This window comes from Oncorhynchus clarkii, chromosome 7 (genome assembly GCF_045791955.1).
Source record: "Oncorhynchus clarkii lewisi isolate Uvic-CL-2024 chromosome 7, UVic_Ocla_1.0, whole genome shotgun sequence".
NCBI classification, from domain to species: Eukaryota; Metazoa; Chordata; class Actinopteri; order Salmoniformes; family Salmonidae; genus Oncorhynchus; species Oncorhynchus clarkii.
The window spans coordinates 86,979,266-87,000,059 of record NC_092153.1 but is presented as its reverse complement, the minus strand read 5'-3'; the positions used below and the strand labels follow the sequence as shown (position 1 = coordinate 87,000,059).

Below are 20,794 nucleotides of genomic sequence, written 5' to 3'. Positions count from 1 at the left end.
TATAGTAAAACCTTTGACATTTTGCTTGTTTTATAGCGTTATTATTAGACATAAAGGCTCATACATGCTTACAACATGTTATGGAGTTTTACCAATTGTCACTGGTATGATGAATTGACAGTGATAACTAAACTGACACATGAGTTTTACTATGACCACCAGGGGGTGCTATGACACAAACCGATTTAATTTATAAGGTACTGAATTGCCATTTGATGAATACCAGGAAGAAAAGGGACAGAGACCGTTTGACAAAATAGAGATAGTGTATTTAATATCTCTTGTCTGACAACTGGACATAGTGGTATATTTGGCGTATACTGTATTCTCAAGCTTTCTGTTTGGTGTCTCCGGTGGCCCCTTCCTCTTCAGAAGTGCTGTGTGTCTCCCAGCTGAGGCAGGTGTCAGAGTCTGAGTCATCTGAGTCGTCCTCGCCCTGCTCCACCAGGGAGGCTGTCTTGGTCAGCATCACGTCCAAACTCCTGTAGGCCATCGGGTCAAAGCTGGTCCTCCCAGACCTGATAGATAGAGAGAAAGAAATGTGTATTTACTGCACAATTTAAAAGCATTACAGAGTATCACTGGCAGGGAGGTGGAATTATTTAAAAAATTCACACATTTTAATATACGAATGAAACAAACGACAATTATAAATTCAAACACATATTTTCTTCTTATCCTGTACCTCCAAGCCGTGAGGTCCTGAGAGATGTTCTTGACCAGGCTCTTCCCTCTCACGGTGCCCATCCTGCGGATGTCAATGCCGGACATCAGGTCCTCTACGTACTGACCCAGGGAGATGGACTCTCTATACTGGGCTGACCAGTCCACTGGCTCCAGGACCTGCTCCAGGTACAAAAACATGAAATACATTGTGGTCCTGTATAGTTGGTAGACCATGGCACTTGCAATGGCTGGGTTGTGAGTTCCAGGGCCCCCCATACGTAAAATGTATATATATATATAAATGTATACACATATGACTGTAAATGCTTTGGATAGAAGTGTCTGCCAAAAGGCATATGGGCACTGCACAAAAATTGGTTGAATCAACATTGTTTCCACGTCATTTCAAACCCAAAATTACATTTGATGACTTTGAATCTATGTGGAAAACTGATTGGATTTGCAAAAAGTCATCTGTAAATAGCCCACTCTACCAACCTCATCCCCATATTGTTTTTATTTACTTTTTTGCAGACCAGTATTTTTACTTGCACTTCATCATGTAGAAATACTGACTTGCCTAGTTAAATAAAGGTTTTTAAAAAATCTGCACATCTATCACTCGAGTGTTAATCTGCTAAACTGTAATTACTATGGCCTATTTATTGCCTTACCTCCTCACTCCATTTGCACACACTGTATATAGATTTTTCTATTGTGTTATTGACCGTCATTTTGTTTATTCCATGTGTAACTGTGGTGTTTGTGTCACACTGCTTTGCTTTATCTTGGCCAGGTCACAGTTGTAAATGAGAACTTTTTCTCAACTGGCCTACCTGGTTAAATAAAGTTGAAATAAAATAAATACAAAATAAATAAAAAAGAAGCAATAAAACCTGCCTTCTTTAGACTAGTTGAGTATCTGGAGCATCAACATTTCCGGGTTCGATTACAGGCTCAAAATAGCCAGAAACAAAGAACTTTCTTCTGAAACTTGTCAGATTAGTCTTGTTCTGAGAAATGAAGGCTATTCAATGCGAGAAATTGCCAAGAAACTGAAGATCTCGTACAACGCTGTGTACCACTCCCTTCACAGAACAGCGCACACTGGCTCTAACCAGAATAGAAAGAGGAGTGGGAGGCCCCGGTGCACAACTGAGCAAGAGGACAAGTACATTAGAGTGTCTAGTTGGAGAAACAAACGCCTCACAGGTCCTCAACTGGACGTTGAACTTACATCTGTGGGTTATTTCCAAAGGGGTCTTCTGGTCAAACAGAATAACATATATTGATTAAAGAACAACAGACTGTTCGACTGAGGCTAAATGAGGATGATGAAAAGAGCAGAACATGCATTACCTTCTCAGCCTCTCTGTGCAGACGCCTCTCCCCCTTCAGGAAGTCAACTGGGCTTTTACTGCCATCTACATGTTTCTTCATCTCAGTGTGGACCTTGAATGAATCAATGCATTTCATTAGAGTAGCAGGATATATATTTATACTTTAGCCAACATATTTTAGTGTTCTGTTGTTATGTGTCTTGTATGTAACACTTCATCAACACACATGAAGTGAATTGAATTTCCAAGAAGGATGAGGTAACAGTGGATGCAATATATTAATACAGGTTTGATACAATACCAGTTGAAACAAGATAATAATAAACAGTTGGGTTAATGTTATTTCAGCTAAATACTTTTTATAACTAACCCAAGATAGACCACAGCCTGTCGTTTCCAATGGGAGCAATTAATCATAGTGGGCAGAACAAACAAGGAAATGGGGAGAGCCAAGCAAGAGCTAGCGAGATCGTATTGGCGCGCTCTATCATGTATTTGCATATTTCTGTTAGGGAACGCCTACTCTGTGAAATGCGCGTGTGCAATAACTAAATTCACTGTTGCACTCCTTCTAAACAACACACTTTTAAAAAACTTCAGCAAAGAGTAAAGTCTACAAAATGCAGTCCACTCAGTTTATTACAGATTATGGAGATCAAATCTTCATTGATGAGAAAATGATGTCAGCCAAAAATCTATCTCGCTCCATCTTCTTCCACTGCTGGCCACCTTTCATCACCAAATTTGGTAGTGAGTGGAAATGCCAACGGGATATTCACATTTCTACATCAGGTGAAATATCTGTCTCGTTGTTCTATCTATTTCTATATCCTCCCTATCTGTGCTTCAGCACCACTATAAGGGTCAGAGTAGTGCAGAAGATGTCGCATGCTGAGGCAGTGAAGAAAGTGTGGGTGATAGATGGATCAAGGGTGAGGGATTCTGAGAGGATCCCTGTGAATAGTCGATCAGAACAGAGGGATCGGCCAATGAGTGATCTACAGTACCAGTCAAAAGTTTGGACACACCTACTCATTCCAAGGGTTGTTCATTTTCATTAAAATGTTTTTACGATTTTCTACATTATAGAATAATAGTGAATATATCAAAACTAGGAAATAACACATATGGAATCATGTAGTAACCAAAAAAGTGTTAAACAAATAAAAATATGTTATATTTTAGATTCTTCAAAGTAGCCACCCTTTGCCTTGATGACAGCTTTGCACACTCTTGGCATTCTCTCAACCAGATTCATGAGGTAATCACCTGGAATGCATTTTAATTAACAGGTGTGCATTGTTAAAAGTTAAGTTGTGGAACTTCTTTCCTTCTTATTGCGTTTGAGCCAATCAGTTGTGTTGTGACAAGGTAGGGTGGCATACAGAAGATAACCCTATTTGGTAAAAGACCAAGTCCATATTATGGCAAGAACAGCTCAAGTAAGCAAAGAGAAACGACAGTCCATCATTACTTTAAGACATGAAGGTCAGTCAATCCGGAGAATTTCAAGAATTTCAAGAAAGTTTCTTAAAGTGCAGTCGCAAACAACATCAAGCGCTATGATGAAACTGGCTCTCATGAGGACCGCCACAGGAATGGAAGACCCAGAGTTACCTCTGTTGTAGAGGATATGTTCATTAGAGTTAACTGCACCTCAAATTGCAGCTCAAATAAATGTTCCACAGAGGCAACTCTAACTTAATTAGATGCCAACAGCCGTTAACTCCACCGAAGAAGACTGTGTCAATGTGACTTCTACCTGCTACACAGAGCATGTTGTTTAGAGAGGAGCAGAGAGGGAGAGCATCTTTACTCTATTTTCCCTCACTGGTGCTTGGTACCTGTAGTACTTGGTACCTGTAGTACTTGGTATCTGTAGTACTTGGTACCTGTAGTACTTGGTACCTGTAGTACTTGGTACCTGTAGTACTTGGTACCTGTAGTACTTGGTATCTGTAGTACTTGGTATCTGTAGTACTTGGTATCTGTAGTACTTGGTACCTGTAGTACTTTGTATCTGTAGTACTTGGTATCTGTAGTACTTGGTATCTGTACTTTACTTCACTACATTCCTAAAGACAATGATGTACTTTTTACTCCATACATTTCCCCTGACACCCAAAAGTACTCATTACATTTTGAATGCTTAGCAGGACAGGAAAATGGTCCAATTCACACACTTATCAAGAGGACATCCTTGGTCATCCCTACTGCCTCTGATCTGGCGGACTCACTAAACACACATGCTTCTTTGTAAATAATGTCTGGGTGTTGGAGTGTGCCCCTGGCTATCTGTAAATACATTTTAAAAACACATTGTGCTGTCTGGTTTGCTTAATATAAGGAATTTTGAATTATTTTGATACTTAAGTATATTTTAGCAATTTATATACTTTTGATACTTAAGTATATTTAAAACAAAATACTTTTAGACTTTTACTCAAGTAGTATTTTACTTGTCATTTTCTATTAAGGGGTCTTTACTTTTACTCAAGTATAACGATTGGATACTTCTTCCATCACATCCCCTACTGTACCATCTGCATCCATTATGTACAGCTTGGTTCCAGTTTTTCCTAAGTGCTCTTAAATCATTGCTAGTGGTTGTACTACATAATTATCCTTTAACATGTTGCTTTTGTTTACATTGTGAACATAGTTAATGTAGCTAGCTAGAGTTTTCTGGTAGATAGTAGCTTCTTGACTTCATAGCTCTTAGTAAAATAACCAGTGGTGCCTATTGGAGGCCACAGCCAGTGGTGTCGAGGTCATATGCAACCAAAATCAACTTTATTTCTCATTAATTTTAATTCCCAAGATAGAATGAACACGCATGTCAGCTGTCAAATTGAACTTCGGTGATTCTTGAGCTTGGGATGAATTGGAACGCCAACCACATCGACTGTGAGCCAGGCCTAATCGCCCAACATCAGTGGCCGACCTCACTAATGCTCTTGTGGCTGAATGGAAGCAAGTCCCCACCGCAATGTTCCAACATCTAGTGGAAAGCCTTCACAGAGGAGTGGAGGGTGTTATAGCAGCAATGTTCCAACATCTAGTAGAAAGCCTTCCCAGAAGAGTGGAGGCTGTTATAGCAGCAATGTTCCAACATCTAGTGGAAAGCCTTCCCAGAAGAGTGGAGGCTGTTATAGCAGCAATGTTCCAACATCTAGTGGAAAGCCTTCCCAGAAGAGTGGGGGCTGTTATAGCAGTAGGGGCGACATACTCCATATTAATGCCCATGATTTTGGAATGAGATATTCGACGAAGAGGTGTCCACATACTTTTGGTCATGTCGTGTAGATAGATAGATAGTATCCATGTGGAAACATTTCTAAAAACATTGCACATTATGAGGTATTGTGTAATACATTTTAAATTCAGACTAACACAACAAAATGTTTAATTTAATACCTTTTAAATTCAGACTAACACAACAAAATGTTTAATTTAATACATTTTAAATTCAGACTAACACAACAAAATGTTTAATTTAATACATTTTAAATTCAGACTAACACAACAAAATGTGGAAAAGGTAAATGGGTGTGAATACTAAAATTGATTAAATTAAAAATGTTGTGTCACTGACTTACTCACAATACCCCATAATGTCAACGTGGAATTACGTTTTCAGACATTTTTACAAATGATTTAAAAGTTAAAGGCAATAAGTATTCAACTCCTTTGTTGTTGCAAGGCTAAATAAGTTCAGGAGTAAAATGTGCTTAACAAGTCACATGGACTCACTCTGTGTGCAATAATTGTGTTTAACTTGATTTTTTAATGACTACCTCATCCCTGTACTCCACAAATACAATTATCTGTATGGTCCCTCAATCGAGCAGTGAATTTCAAACCCAGATTCAAACCCAGATTCAACCACAAAGACCATAGAGGTTTTCCAATGTCTCACAAAGAAGGGCTCCGATTGGTAGATGGGTAAAATTAAAAATCAGACATATCCCTTTGAGCATGATGAGGCTATTAATTACACTTTGGATGGTGTATCAATACACCCAGTCACTACAAAGATACAGGTGCCCTTCCTAACTCAGTTGTCGGAGAGGAAGGAAACCGCTCAGGGATTTCACCATGAGGCCAATGGTGACTTTAAAACAGTTACAGAGTTTAATGGCTGTTATAGGAGAAAACTGAGGATGGATCAACAACATTGTAGTTACTCCATGATACTAAACCAATTACAGAGTAAACACAAATATATATTGGTTATATTGGTTACTACATGATTCCATATGTGTTATTTCATAGTTTTGATGTCTTAAATATTATTTTACAATGTAGACAATAGTAAAAATAAAGAAAACCCCTTGAATGAGTAACTGTTTCCAAACTTTTGACTGGTACTGTAATCCTGTAGGATCCGAATAACTCAAATATCCCTGTAATGAACTTGTTTTTATCCTCACCTTCTGGGGAGCGTTGAGCTCGTCCATGCCATCCTGGAGGCAACGGCACCTCATGGAGCACTCCGTGTGGACCTTCGTGACCATGTGGCTCACCTTCCTCTGGATCTCCCAGATCAGACTGTCCCCCAGCTTCTTCAGGAAAGCCTCAATGTCCCTAGAGGACGAGAGGAGGTCCTGCTTCTGGCAAACCAAACCCTACAGAGAGAGATACAGAGATGGGACAGTTCAACATAGAGACTCTAACCCTAACCCTTAGAGGACGAGAGGAGGTCCTGCTTCTGGCCAACCAAACCCTACAGAGTAACACAGAGAGGACTGTCAGCTAATCTCTGATTTGCACTGGGTCGTATTCATTAGTGCACACCGTAGCAAAACGTTTCGGGAACGGGAAAATTATTTAATTTTCTTCCACCTGATTTCTACGACCCATTTCTGTTTGAAGTAATCTATTAAATCCAATTCAATTTTGTCACGTGCGTCAAATACAACAGGTGTAGACTTTACCGTGAAATGCTTACAGGAAGTACCAGTACTTAACCAACAATGCAGAGTTAAAAAGTAAGAACAATTTGCACAAAAAAAGGAAATAGTAAAACAATAAAATAAACGACTATGTACCAGGTTGTAATGAGGCTATATACAGGAAGTACCAGGTAGTAATGAGGCTATATACAGGAAGTACCAGGTAGTAATGAGGCTATATACAGGACGTACCAGGTAGTAATGAGGCTATATACAGGAAGTACCAGGTAGTAATGAGGCTATATACAGGACGTACCAGGTAGTAATGAGACTAGATAGAGGAAGTACCAGGTAGTAATGAGGCTATATACAGGAAGTACCAGGTAGTAATGAGGCTATATACAGGAAGTACCAGGTAGTAATGAGGCCATATACAGGACGTACCAGGTAGTAATGAGACCATATACAGGAAGTACCAGGTAGTAATGAGACCATATACAGGACGTACCAGGTAGTAATGAGGCTATATACAGGACGTACCAGGTAGTAATGAGACTAGATAGAGGAAGTACCAGGTAGTAATGAGGCTATATACAGGAAGTACCAGGTAGTAATGAGGCCATATACAGGACGTACCAGGTAGTAATGAGACCATATACAGGAAGTACCAGGTAGTAATGAGACCATATACAGGACGTACCAGGTAGTAATGAGACTAGATAGAGGAAGTACCAGGTAGTAATGAGGCTATATACAGGAAGTACCAGGTAGTAATGAGGCTATATACAGGAAGTACCAGGTAGTAATGAGGCCATATACAGGAAGTACCAGGTAGTAATGAGGCTATATACAGGAAGTACCAGGTAGTAATGAGACCATATACAGGACGTACCAGGTAGTAATGAGGCCATATACAGGAAGTACCAGGTAGTAATGAGACCATATACAGGACGTACCAGGTAGTAATGAGGCTATATACAGGAAGTACCAGGTAGTAATGAGGCCATATACAGGACGTACCAGGTAGTAATGAGACCATATACAGGACGTACCAGGTAGTAATGAGACTAGTTAGAGGAAGTACCAGGTAGTAATGAGGCTATATACAGGAAGTACCAGGTAGTAATGAGGCTATATACAGGAAGTACCAGGTAGTAATGAGGCTATATACAGGAAGTACCAGGTAGTAATGAGGCTATATACAGGAAGTACCAGGTAGTAATGAGGCTATATACAGGAAGTACCAGGTAGTAATGAGACCATATACAGGAAGTACCAGGTAGTAATGAGACTAGATAGAGGAAGTACCAGGTAGTAATGAGGCTATATACAGGAAGTACCAGGTAGTAATGAGGCTATATACAGGAAGTACCAGGTAGTAATGAGACTAGATTGAGGAAGTACCAGGTAGTAATGAGGCCATATACAGGACGTACCAGGTAGTAATGAGGCTATATACAGGAAGTACCAGGTAGTAATGAGGCTAGATAGAGCAAGTACCAGGTAGTAATGAGACTATATACAGGAAGTACCAGGTAGTAATGAGGCTAGATAGAGGAAGTACCAGGTAGTAATGAGGCTATATACAGGAAGTACCAGGTAGTAATGAGGCTAGATAGAGGAAGTACCAGGTAGTAATGAGGCTAGATAGAGGACGAACCAGGTAGTAATGAGGCTACAGTGCCTTGCGAAAGTATTCGGCCCACTTGAACTTTGCGACCTTTTGCCACATTTCAGGCTTCAAACATAAAGATATAAAACTGTATTTTTTTGTGAAGAATCAACAACAAGTGGGACACAATCATGAAGTGGAACGACATTTATTGGATATTTCAAACTTTTTTTAACAAATCAAAAACTGAAAAATTGGGCGTGCAAAATTATTCAGCCCCTTTACTTTCAGTGCAGCAAACTCTCTCCAGAAGTTCAGTGAGGATCTCTGAATGATCCAATGTTGACCTAAATGACTAATGATGATAAATACAATCCACCTGTGTGTAATCAAGTCTCCGTATAAATGCACCTGCACTGTGATAGTCTCAGAGGTCCGTTAAAAGCGCAGAGAGCATCATGAAGAACAAGGAACACACCAGGCAGGTCCGAGATACTGTTGTGAAGAAGTTTAAAGCCGGATTTGGATACAAAAAGATTTCCCAAGCTTTAAACATCCCAAGGAGCACTGTGCAAGCGATAATATTGAAATGGAAGGAGTATCAGACCACTGCAAATCTACCAAGACCTGTCTATTACACTCCACACTGCCCTTTCCCACGTGGACAAAAATAACACCTATGTGAGAATGCGATTCATTGACTACAGCTCAGCATTCTACACCATAGTGCCCTCAAAGCTCATCACGAAGCTAAGGACCCTGGGACTAAACACCTCCCTCTGCAACTGGATCCTGGACTTCCTGACGGGCTGCCACCAGGTGTAAAAAGTAGGAAACAATACGTCCACCACGCTGATCCTCAACACTGGAGTCCCTCAGGGGTGCGTGCTCTGTCCCCTCCTGTACTACCTGTTCACTCATGACTGCACGGCCAGGCACGACTCCACCACCATCATTAAGTTTGCCGATGGCACAACAGTGGTAGGCCTGATCACCGACAACGATGAGACAGCCTATAAGGAGGAGGTCAGAGACCTGGACGTGTGGTGCCAGGACAACAACCTCTCCCTCAACGTGATGAAGACAAATGAGATAATGATTGTGGACTACAGGAAAAGGAGGACTGAGAACCCCCCTATTCTCATCAACGGGGCTGTAGTGGAGCAGGTTGAGAGCTTCAAGTTCGTTGGTGTTCACATCATGGTCCAAACACACCAAGACAGTCAGGAAGAGGGCACGACAAAACCTATTCCCCCTCAGGAGACTGAAAAGGTTTGGCATGGGTCCTAAGATCCTCAAAACGTTCTACAGCTGCAACATCGAGAGCTGGTTGCATCACTGCCTGGTATGGCAACTGCTCGACCTCCGACCGCAAGGCACTTCAGAGGGTAGTGCGTACGGCCCAGTACATCACTGGGGCCAAGCTTCCTGCCATCCTGGACCTCAATACCAGGCGGTGTCAGAGGAAGGTCCTAAAAATGGTCAAAGACTCCAGCCACCCTAGTCAAAGACTGTTCTCTCTGCTGCAGTACAGTAGCACCAAGTCTAGGTCCAAGAGGCTTCTTAACAGCCTCTACCCCCAAGATGTAAGACTCCTGAACAGCCAATCAAATGGCTACCCAGATTATTTGCATTACTTATCTATTTTTTACTTTAACACTTATTTTTCTTAAAACTGCGTTGTTGGTTAAGGGCCTGTAAGTAAGCATTTCACTGTTGTATACGGCTCATGTGACAAATAACATTTGATTTGTACATTTTTAACCCCTCATTTTATTTTATTTTAGGTACTTTATCTTTTGTAAATCAATTCATGTGTAGTGTTTTTTAAAATTTTACTTCAATGTTATTTTATGTTTCTTCAGAGAAAATATGTGTATTGATGTCCTATGTTTTATTGTTGTTGTAATTTCAAATGTAATAACAAAACACATCATATGAAATGGGATGCAACTGAATGAAACGAAGCATCGTCTATATCCTAATATTTTCAGTAGCATAGGATTTTTCTCTCGTTACTACGTCCTCCTTAGCCACATTAAAAAACATATTACCACAGAGAATAACTGCAGTAGATTTGCTGACGTTATGCAAATAGTTCGGAAAAGTGGAGGGGAAAAAACCCATCGGACTTGGTGTGAATGGTTTACTTTGTCAAAATCGGAATCTGTATTTATTTTCTGAATTCCTCTCCAATCTGACATTTCTTAATTTGTATACTAGACTAATATTTAGAGATAATAACGAATAATAATGAAATGCTACTGATAATAATGAAGTATAATAGTATAATATAAAAGTATAAAGTTGCAGGGAAAAGCCAAGTGTTTCCCCCCGGTTAATTACCATAATCTCATATACCAAGATCGTCACAGGTAAACGTGACGACAATCAGGATTCTCATATAAAAAAATCTATGTATATACGTTTCTCCCAACTACAGTCTTGTTATTTACCCCATCCAGGTAGACCTACCTCAATGCATTTTTTGTTTGCTTCATGTTTGTCCAGCAGACTCTTCATCTGTTTGGCGAAGCCCTCCTTCCTCTGCTCGTACACATCAAATAGCTTGGACACTGCATGGGTGCTGTGGTGGCCAAACAGTTTACATCCTGCGCAGATCAACGTGTTATCCTGCAGACACACCTGGAAACAACCAGACAACAAAAGTTTACACTTACATTTGAGTCATTTATCAGCGGCTCTCATCTGGAGTGACTTACAGTTAGTAGTGTTTTATATATAAATAGGTAGTGTTTATATATAGGTATTGTTATATATAGGTAGTGTTATATATATAGGTTATGTTATTATATGTATATATAGAGGTAGTGTTTTATATAGAGGTAGTGTTTTATATAGAGGTAGTGTTTTATAGAGGTAGTGTTTTATATAGAGGTAGTGTTATATACAGTGCCTTGCGAAAGTATTCGGCCCCCTTGAACTTTGCGACCTTTTGCCACATTTCAGGCTTCAAACATAAAGATATAAAACTGTATTTTTTTGTGAAGAATCAACAACAAGTGGGACACAATCATGAAGTGGAACGACATTTATTGAATATTTCAAACTTTTTTAACAAATCAAAAACTGAAAAATTGGGCGTGCCAAATTATTCAGCCCCTTTACTTTCAGTGCAGCTTTCAGTGTATAGGTTATGTTATTTATATATATATATATATATATAGAGGTAGTGTTTTATATAGAGGTAGTATATATATATATATATATATATAGAACGCTACCTGCCCGAATGCATAGTGACAACTGTAAAGTTTGGTGGAGGAGGAATAATGATCTGGGGCTGTTTTTCATGGTTCGGGCCCCTTAGTTCCAGTGAAGGGAAATCTTACCGCTACAGCATACAATGACATTGTAGACGATTCTGTGCTTCCAACTTTGTGGCAAAGGTTTGGGGAAGGCCCTTTCCTGTTTCAGCATGACAATGCCCCCATGCACAAAGCAAGGTCCATACAGAAATGTTTTTCCGAGATCGGTGTGGAAGTACTTGACTGGCCTGCACAGAGCCCTGACCTTAACCATATCGAGCACCTTTGGGATGAATTGGAATGCCGACTGTGAGTCAGGCCTAATCGCCCAACATCAGTGCCCAACCGCACTAATGCTCTTGTGGCTGAATGGAAGCAAGTCCCTGCAGCAATGTTCCAACATCTAGTGGAAAGCCTTCCCAGAAGAGTGGAGGCTGTTATTGCAGCAAAGGGGGGGATCAACTCCATATTAAGGCCATGATTTTGTAATGAGATGTTCAATGAGCAAACGTTTGGCCATGTAGTATACTGTATATATAGAGGCAGCCTATATGGTCTTGATCAGAGCATTGTGTTCTCATACAATAGAAAATATGGTATAGTCCCAAATGACACTATTCCTTATATGGAGCCCTATGAGCCCTGGTCAGATGTAGTGCATTATATAGGGAATTAGTGTTGACTGAGAACACATTCTCATTTACAGCAATAACCTGGGGAATAGTTACAGGAGAGAAGAAGGGAAATGAATGAGTCAATTATAAGCTCGGGATGATTAGATGGCCATGATGGTATGAGGGCCAGATTGGGAATTTAGCCAGGCCACCGGGGTTAACACCCCTGCTCTTTACGAGACATTTGGATGAATGTGAACACTAAACCTACCAGATTCATGATTTCATTATGATCAGGGCACATGAATTCCTTCAGAGCTTGCTGCTTGGCCTCGTTACTCTCTGTCCTTTCCTTCAATATCGCCACGACGTTCTCAACAAACATGTTCCTCTTCAACCCGTTGAGTCCCTTGTCAGGTAAGATGTTCACCTACAATAGACAGGTTGGGTGGTTAGAATCATGTCTTACAACACGGTGATTTGATTTGGCCAAATGTATTGGTTGTCAGATACCGTATGGCCAAGGAAAGGGGGTGTTTACAGAGGACACTGGAGTAGGCAACAACAGGCATTATAGCAACACACATTATGGCATTACTTTTTTACCAATATTAGTGCACGATACTGGAACTATGGTACCATTTGGAAGAATAGAGACAGCAGCTTCTCGTACCTTTCTACACATGGGGCAGATGAACTTGTCCTGGGGCTTGTTGCAGTTCTGGGCGATGAGGGTCTGGTGAATACACTTCTTGCAGTAGTTATGACTACAACACAACTCTATAACAGGTGGACTGAAGACGTCTAAACACACAGGACAGCTCAGCTCTTTACCTAGTTGGACTTCCATTCTCAACACTGCTAATAGATACCTGTCCAGGCTGAAGCTTCAGGGTGATCTGAGGAGAGGACAGGTGCATTCCTAGTAGTATGGTCCCTGAAGGTTCCGGAACACGCATGACACTTATTGTGAGCACTTAGCCACATTATGATTATAGAATCCATAGAATTATAGAATTCAATTATTTAGTCATTCTAATTCTATTGAAAGATGAAGATAATAGTTTCCTAGCAACACACCATTATCTAGATATTTTGCCAGGGGTTAGACATTAGACAGCTTCTATCTCAAGGCCATCAGACTGTTAAACAGCCATCACTAACATTGAGTGGCTGCTGCCAACATGCTGACTCAAATCTCTAACCACTTTAATAATACAAAAAATTATGTAATAAATGTATCACTAGTCACTTTAAACAATGCCACTTTTATATCATGTTTACATACCCTACATTACTCATCTCATATGTACAGTATATACTGTACTGGATACCATCTACTGTATCTTGCCTATGCCGTTCGGCCATCACTCATCCATATGTTCATATTCTAATGCATTCCTTTACACTTGTGTGTATAAGGTAGTTGATGTGAAATTGTTAGATTACTTGTTAGATATTACTGCGCGGTCGGAACTAGAAGCACAAGCATTTCGCTACACTCACATTAACATCTGCTAACCATGTGTATGTGACCAATAACATCTGCTAACCATGTGTATGTGACCAATAACATCTGCTAACCATGTGTATGTGACCAATAACATCTGCTAACCATGTGTATGTGACCAATAACATCTGCTAACCATGTGTATGTGACCAATAACATCTGCTTACGATGTGTATGTGACCAATAACATTTGATTTGGTTTTTGACTGTACTTATGTGTCCACCCAATGGAACCCTATTCCCTAAGTAGTGCACTACAATTGGGCCACAACAAACGCCTATTTTTAATACAATCAGTGTGAAATAATTTGAGTCCACACGCAGCATCACATGTTAAGCACATTTAATTTATTCATAACGAATGTAACAATGAAAAAAATGGTGCTTCTTGAACAGTTAAACAGTACAACGTTGCTACAACGTACATCTGAAATCACCATCCCGTTAATGGAGCTGCAGCTCCCGTCCCTTTAATGGAGCTGCAGCTCCCGTCCCTTTAATGGAGCTGCAGCTCCCGTCCCTTTAATGGAGCTGCAGCTCCCGTCCCTTTAATGGAGCTGCAGCTCCCGTCCCTTTAATGGAGCTGCAGCTCCCCTCCCTTTAATGGAGCTGCAGCTCCCGTCCCTTTAATGGAGCTGCAGCTCCCGTCCCTTTAATGGAGCTGCAGCTCCCGTCCCTTTAATGGAGCTGCAGCTCCCGTCCCTTTAATGGAGCTGCAGCTCCCGTCCCTTTAATGGAGCTGCAGCTCCCGTCCCTTTAATGGAGCTGCAGCTCCCGTCCCTTTAATGGAGCTGCAGCTCCCGTCCCTTTAATGGAGCTGCAGCTCCCGTCCCTTTAATGGAGCTGCAGCTCCCGTCCCTTTAATGGAGCTGCAGCTCCCGTCCCTTTAATGGAGCTGCAGCTCCCGTCCCTTTAATGGAGCTGCAGCTCCCCTCCCTTTAATGGAGCTGCAGCTCCCGTCCCTTTAATGGAGCTGCAGCTCCCGTCCCTTTAATGGAGCTGCAGCTCCCCTCCCTTTAATGGAGCTGCAGCTCCCGTCCCTTTAAACTGGAGTTTACGTCCCTTAGTTAAACTGGAGTTTACGTCCCTTAGTTAAACTGGAGTTTACGTCCCTTAGTTAAACTGGAGTTTACGTCCCTTAGTTAAACTGGAGTTTACGTCCCTTAGTTAAACTGGAGTTTACGTCCCTTAGTTAAACTGGAGTTTACGTCCCTTAGTTAAACTGGAGTTTACGTCCCTTAGTTAAACTGGAGTTTACGTCCCTTAGTTAAACTGGAGTTTACGTCCATTAGTTAAACTGGAGTTTACGTCCCTTAGTTAAACTGGAGTTTACGTCCCTTAGTTAAACTGGAGTTTACGTCCCTTAGTTAAACTGGAGTTTACGTCCATTAGTTAAACTGGAGTTTACGTCCCTTAGTTAAACTGGAGGACTTCTGTCAGTGTTACACATCTGCAGTGGGCCACCGGCCCATCAAACAGACCTACATTACGTTGACAAAGTGTTGTCTTTACGTTGACAAAGTGTTGTCTTTACGTTGACAAAGTGTTGTCTTTACGTTGACAAAGTGTTGTCTTTACATTGACAAAGTGTTGTCTTTACATTGTCTCCTGGGCCTGCATCCCAAATGGCACCCTATTCCATATATAGTACACTACTTTAGACCCAAAAGGAATAGTAGTGCACTATAAAGGGAGTAGGGTGCCATTTGGGACGCCAGTCCAGTAAGTGAGGTCAGAGTAGTCTTAGCGGCTACGGTGTTCAACAATCTACAGTGTTTCCTTCAGAGACAACAGTACAGATCCCCATATCATGCCATTATAGTAGTTAACTAATAAACACAGTAACATTACAGATCCCCATATCAGGCCATTATAGTAGTTAACTAATAAACACAGTGACATTATAGATCCCCATATCAGGCCATTATAGTAGTTAACTAATAAACACAGTGACATTATAGATCCCCATATCAGGCCATTATAGTAGTTAACTAATAAACACAGTGACATTATAGATCCCCATATCAGGCCATTATAGTAGTTAACTAATAAACACAGTGACATTACAGATCCCCATATCAGGCCATTATAGTAGTTAACTAATAAACACAGTGACATTATAGATCCCCATATCAGGCCATTATAGTAGTTAACTAATAAACACAGTGACATTATAGATCCCCATATCAGGCCATTATAGTAGTTAACTAATAAACACAGTGACATTATAGATCCCCATATCAGGCCATTATAGTAGTTAACTAATAAACACAGTAACATTATAGATCCCCATATCAGGCCATTATAGTAGTTAACTAATAAACACAGTGACATTATAGATCCCCATATCAGGCCATTATAGTAGTTAACTAATAAACACAGTGACATTATAGATCCCCATATCAGGCCATTATAGTAGTTAACTAATAAACACAGTAAAATTATAGATCCCCATATCAGGCCATTATAGTAGTTGAGGCAGAGAGCGTTTAAATGCAGAGGTGGTTGGAGGCAGGTTTTGATGAGGTCGTCCTAACCCACTGGGAACACACTGGTTGAATCAACGTTGTTTACGTCTATGCCCAGTGGGAATGACATTTCATACAGTACAATGTTTTCTCATGTCTCAGTCAGGTGTTTTTGGTGTATTATTTAAGATGAGGACAAAAATTACAGTATTGCTTTAGAAGGACAATCACTGTGACCAGCTAGTTTGCATTACTTACGATAGAAAGAGCATTTCCAGTTGCATTTTAATCTAGCTAAGCAATTTACTAATTAACATATCAAGTTCTGCATTTTGTCGGTCTGCATCCCAAATGGCACTCTATTCCCTATATAGTGCACTACTTCTGACTAGAGCCCACGGCACAATATAGGGAATAGGACTCTGGTCTAACGTAGTGCACTATATAGGAAATAGGGCTCTGGTCTAAAGTAGTGCACTATATAGGGAATAGGGTGCTGTTTGGGACATCCTGTTTCATCATGTTTTTCTAATCAAGTGAGAAGTTCAATAAATAACACATTGGTTAGTTTTAGACAGTGAAAATATATTTTGGTTAAAATTAAATCAAGTTTTTATTTTTTTTCTCTTCTTCAGCTGAGCAAAGCAGAAGTTCAATTCTTCACTGAAATAACTTAACATTTACATTCATTTCATCAGGATTCCCTTTCCAGTCAATGCTGACAAAAACCAACGTACCGACCAACACCCTATTCCCTATATAGTGCATTACATACTTTTGACAATGACCCATTGGGCTCTGGTCTAAAGTAGTGCACTATATAGTGAATAGGGCCCTGGTCTAAAGTAGTGCACTATATAGGGAATAGGGCTCTGGTCTAAAGTAGTGCACTATATAGTGAATAGGGCCCTGGTCTAAAGTAGTGCACTATATAGGGAATAGGGCCCTGGTCTAAAGTAGTGCACTATATAGGGAAAAGGGCCCTGGTCTAAAGTAGTGCACTATATAGGGAATAGGGCCCTGGTCTAAAGTAGTGCACTATATAGGGAATAGGGCCCTGGTCTAAAGTAGTGCACTATATAGGGAAAAGGGCCCTGGTCTAAAGTAGTGCACTATATAGGGAAAAGGGCCCTGGTCTAAAGTAGTGCACTATATAGGGAATAGGGCCCTGGTCTAAAGTAGTGCACTATATAGGGAATAGGGCCCTGGTATAAAGTAGTGCACTATGTAGGGAATAGGGCCCTGGTCTATAGTAGTGCACTATATAGGAAATAGGGCCCTGGTCTAAAGTAGTGCACTATATAGGGAATAGGGCCCTGGTCTAAAGTAGTGCACTATATAGGGAATAGGGCCCTGGTCTAAAGTAGTGCACTATATAGGGAATAGGGCCCTGGTCTAACGTAGTGCACTATATAGGAAATAGGGCCCTGGTCTAAAGTAGTGCACTATATAGGGAATAGGGTGCTATTTGGGACTACCATCCATTTCCACAGCAACACCTACAGTAGTAGATGGATGAGATCAGAACACTAAGTCATGTAGCTGAAACATCACCTGGCACATTAACACAGTATGGCAGTTTTACATTTAAAAAAAAACGAACAGTAAGAAATAGCTAAAAACAAACAAAAACAAACCGTGATGCTGAAATCACATCACGTTGTCATACAACATCATCATTATTTCATCTAAAGCTTGGTAACAGTAGGGAACGCAGCGCAGCAGCAGTATCGTCCGTTAGCTAGTCAGGACAGAGCTCCACCCAAAACTATCTTTTAGTATTTGTTTCATTAGTCCAATGTTGACATAGTCCCAAACTGTTTTGCTTGTCAGCAATCAAGTTTCCAAGATATGTAACTTTCAAAATACAGAAATCATCCCCATATGATGCATTTTGAAAGTTACATAACTTAAAAACTTGATTGCTGACAAGCAAAACAGTTTGGGACTATGTCAACAATGGACTAATGAAACAAATTCCAAAATAAAGTTTTGGGTGGAGTTTTCCTTTAACGTTGGGCCAGGAGAGAGAAAGAAGGGGAGCAGAGGCGGGAGGAGGTTAGCTGGTCAAAACAGAGCTGGGTTAAACTAGACGCAAAGAACAGGGGGGGTGGGGGGAGAGAGAAGAGGTCCAAGGGAACATCAGGAGGAGTGGTTGGTCGACTCCATCTCCTCCTCGGCTCTGTCTCTCAGCTGATGCAGGATGGGAGTTAGGGTGGCCATCAGTGTCTGGTGTAGAACATGGTCCCTCTCTGAGGAGATCTGGTGGATAAGACATAGATCATGGTCACTCTGAGGAGATATGGTGGATAAGACATAGAACATGGTCACTCTCTGAGGAGATCTGGTGGATAAGACATAGAACATGGTCACTCTGAGGAGATCTGTGAGATAAGATATAGAACATGATCACTCTCTGAAGAGATCTGGTGGATAAGACATAGAACATGGTCACTCTGAGGAGATCTGGGAGATAAGATATAGAACATGGTCACTCTGAGGAGATCTGGTGGATAAGACATAGAACATGGTCACTCTCTGAGGAGAGCTGGGAGATAAGACATAGAACATGGTCACTCTCTGAGGAGATCTGGGAGATAAGACATAGAACATGGTCACTCGGAGGAGATCTGGTGGATAAAACATAGAACATGGTCACTCTTTGGGGAGATCTGGGAGATAAGACATAGAACATGGTCACTCTCTGAGGAGATCTGGGAGATAAGACACAGAACATGGTCACTCTCTGAGGAGATCTGGTGGATAAGACATAGAACATGGTCACTCTCTGAGGAGATCTGGTGGATAAGACATAGAACATGGTCACTCTCTGAGGAGAGCTGGGAGATAAGACATAGAACATGGTCACTCTCTGAGGAGATCTGGGAGATAAGACATAGAACATGGTCACTCGGAGGAGATCTGGTGGATAAAACATAGAACATGGTCACTCTCTGAGGAGATCTGGGAGATAAGACAGAACATGGTCACTCTGAGGAGATCTGGGAGATAAGACATAGAACATGGTCACTCTCTGGGGAGATCTGGGAGATAAGACATAGAACATGGTCACTCTAGGGGATCTGAGGGATAAGACATACAGAACATGGTCACTCTAGGGGATATGGTGGATAAGACATAATGAACATGGTCACTCTAGGGGATCTGAGGGATAAGACATAATGAACATGGTCACTCTAGGGGATCTGAGGGATACGACATACAAAACATGGTCACTAGGGGATCTGAGGGATAAGACATACATAACATGGTCACTCTAGGGGATCTGAGGGATAAGACATACAGAACATGGTCACTCTAGGGGATCTGAGGGATAAGACATACAGAACATGATCACTCTAGGGGATCTGATGGATAAGACATACAGAACATGGTCACTCTAGGGGATCTGAGGGATAAGACATACATAACATGGTCACTAGGGGATCTGAGGGATAAGACATAATGAACATGGTCACTCTAGGGGATCTGGGAGATAAGACATAGAACATGGTCACTCTCTGAGGAGAGCTGGGAGATAAGACATAGAACATGGTCACTCTCTGAGGAGATCTGGGAGATAAGACATAGAACATGGTCACTCGGAGGAGATCTGGTGGATAAAACATAGAACATGGTCACTCTCTGAGGAGATCTGGGAGATAAGACATATAACATGGTCACTCTCTGAGGAGATCTGGGAGATAAGACATAGAACATGGTCACTCTCTGAGGAGATCTGGGAGATAAGACATAGAACATGGTCACTCGGAGGAGATCTGGTGGATAAAACATAGAACATGGTCACTCTCTGAGGAGATCTGGGAGATAAGACATATAACATGGTCACTCTCTGAGGAGATCTGGGAGATAAGACATAGAACATGGTCACTCGGAGGAGATCTGGTGGATAAAACATAGAACATGGTCACTCTCTGAGGAGATCTGGGAGATAAGACATATAACATGGTCACTTTTTGAGGAGATCTGGGAGATAAGACATAGATCATGGTCACTCTGAGGAGATATGGTGGATAAGACATAGAACATGGTCACTCTCTGAGGAGATCTGGTGGATAAGACATAGAACATGGTCACTCTGAGGAGATCTGTGAGATAAGATATAGAACATGATCACTCTCTGAAGAGATCTGGTGGATAAGACATAGAACATGGTCACTCTGAGGAGATCTAGTGGATAAGACATAGAACATGGTCACTCTCTGAGGAGATCTGGTGGATAAGACATAGAACATGGTCACTCTGAGGAGATCTGGGAGATAAGATATAGAACATGGTCACTCTCTGAGGAGATCTGGTGGATAAGACATAGAACATGGTCACTCTCTGAGGAGAGCTGGGAGATAAGACATAGAACATGGTCACTCTCTGAGGAGATCTGGGAGATAAGACATAGAAC

General features: G+C 41.1%; 2 protein-coding genes across 2 annotated transcripts in view; both read right to left on the bottom strand.

The window, feature by feature from the left end:
• Positions 1-328: 328 nt before the first annotated feature.
• Positions 329-13,246, bottom strand: LOC139412704 (E3 ubiquitin-protein ligase TRIM63-like). Its single transcript, XM_071159362.1, has 6 exons — positions 13,070-13,246; positions 12,668-12,826; positions 10,989-11,159; positions 6,440-6,634; positions 686-843; positions 329-518 (listed from the first exon to the last, which is right to left on the bottom strand). Exons 1-6 carry the CDS (start codon positions 13,244-13,246, stop codon positions 329-331), a joined length of 1,050 nt encoding a protein of 349 aa, XP_071015463.1.
• A 1,649-nt stretch (positions 13,247-14,895) lies between these two features.
• LOC139413952 (protein tyrosine phosphatase domain containing 1a) overlaps positions 14,896-20,794 on the bottom strand; it is a 93,824-nt gene continuing 87,925 nt past the window's right edge. The window contains exon 11 of the mRNA XM_071161842.1: positions 14,896-18,636. Coding sequence (XP_071017943.1) covers positions 18,517-18,636 — 120 coding nt within the window. The 3' untranslated portion in view covers positions 14,896-18,516. The remainder of the gene's footprint in view (positions 18,637-20,794) is intronic.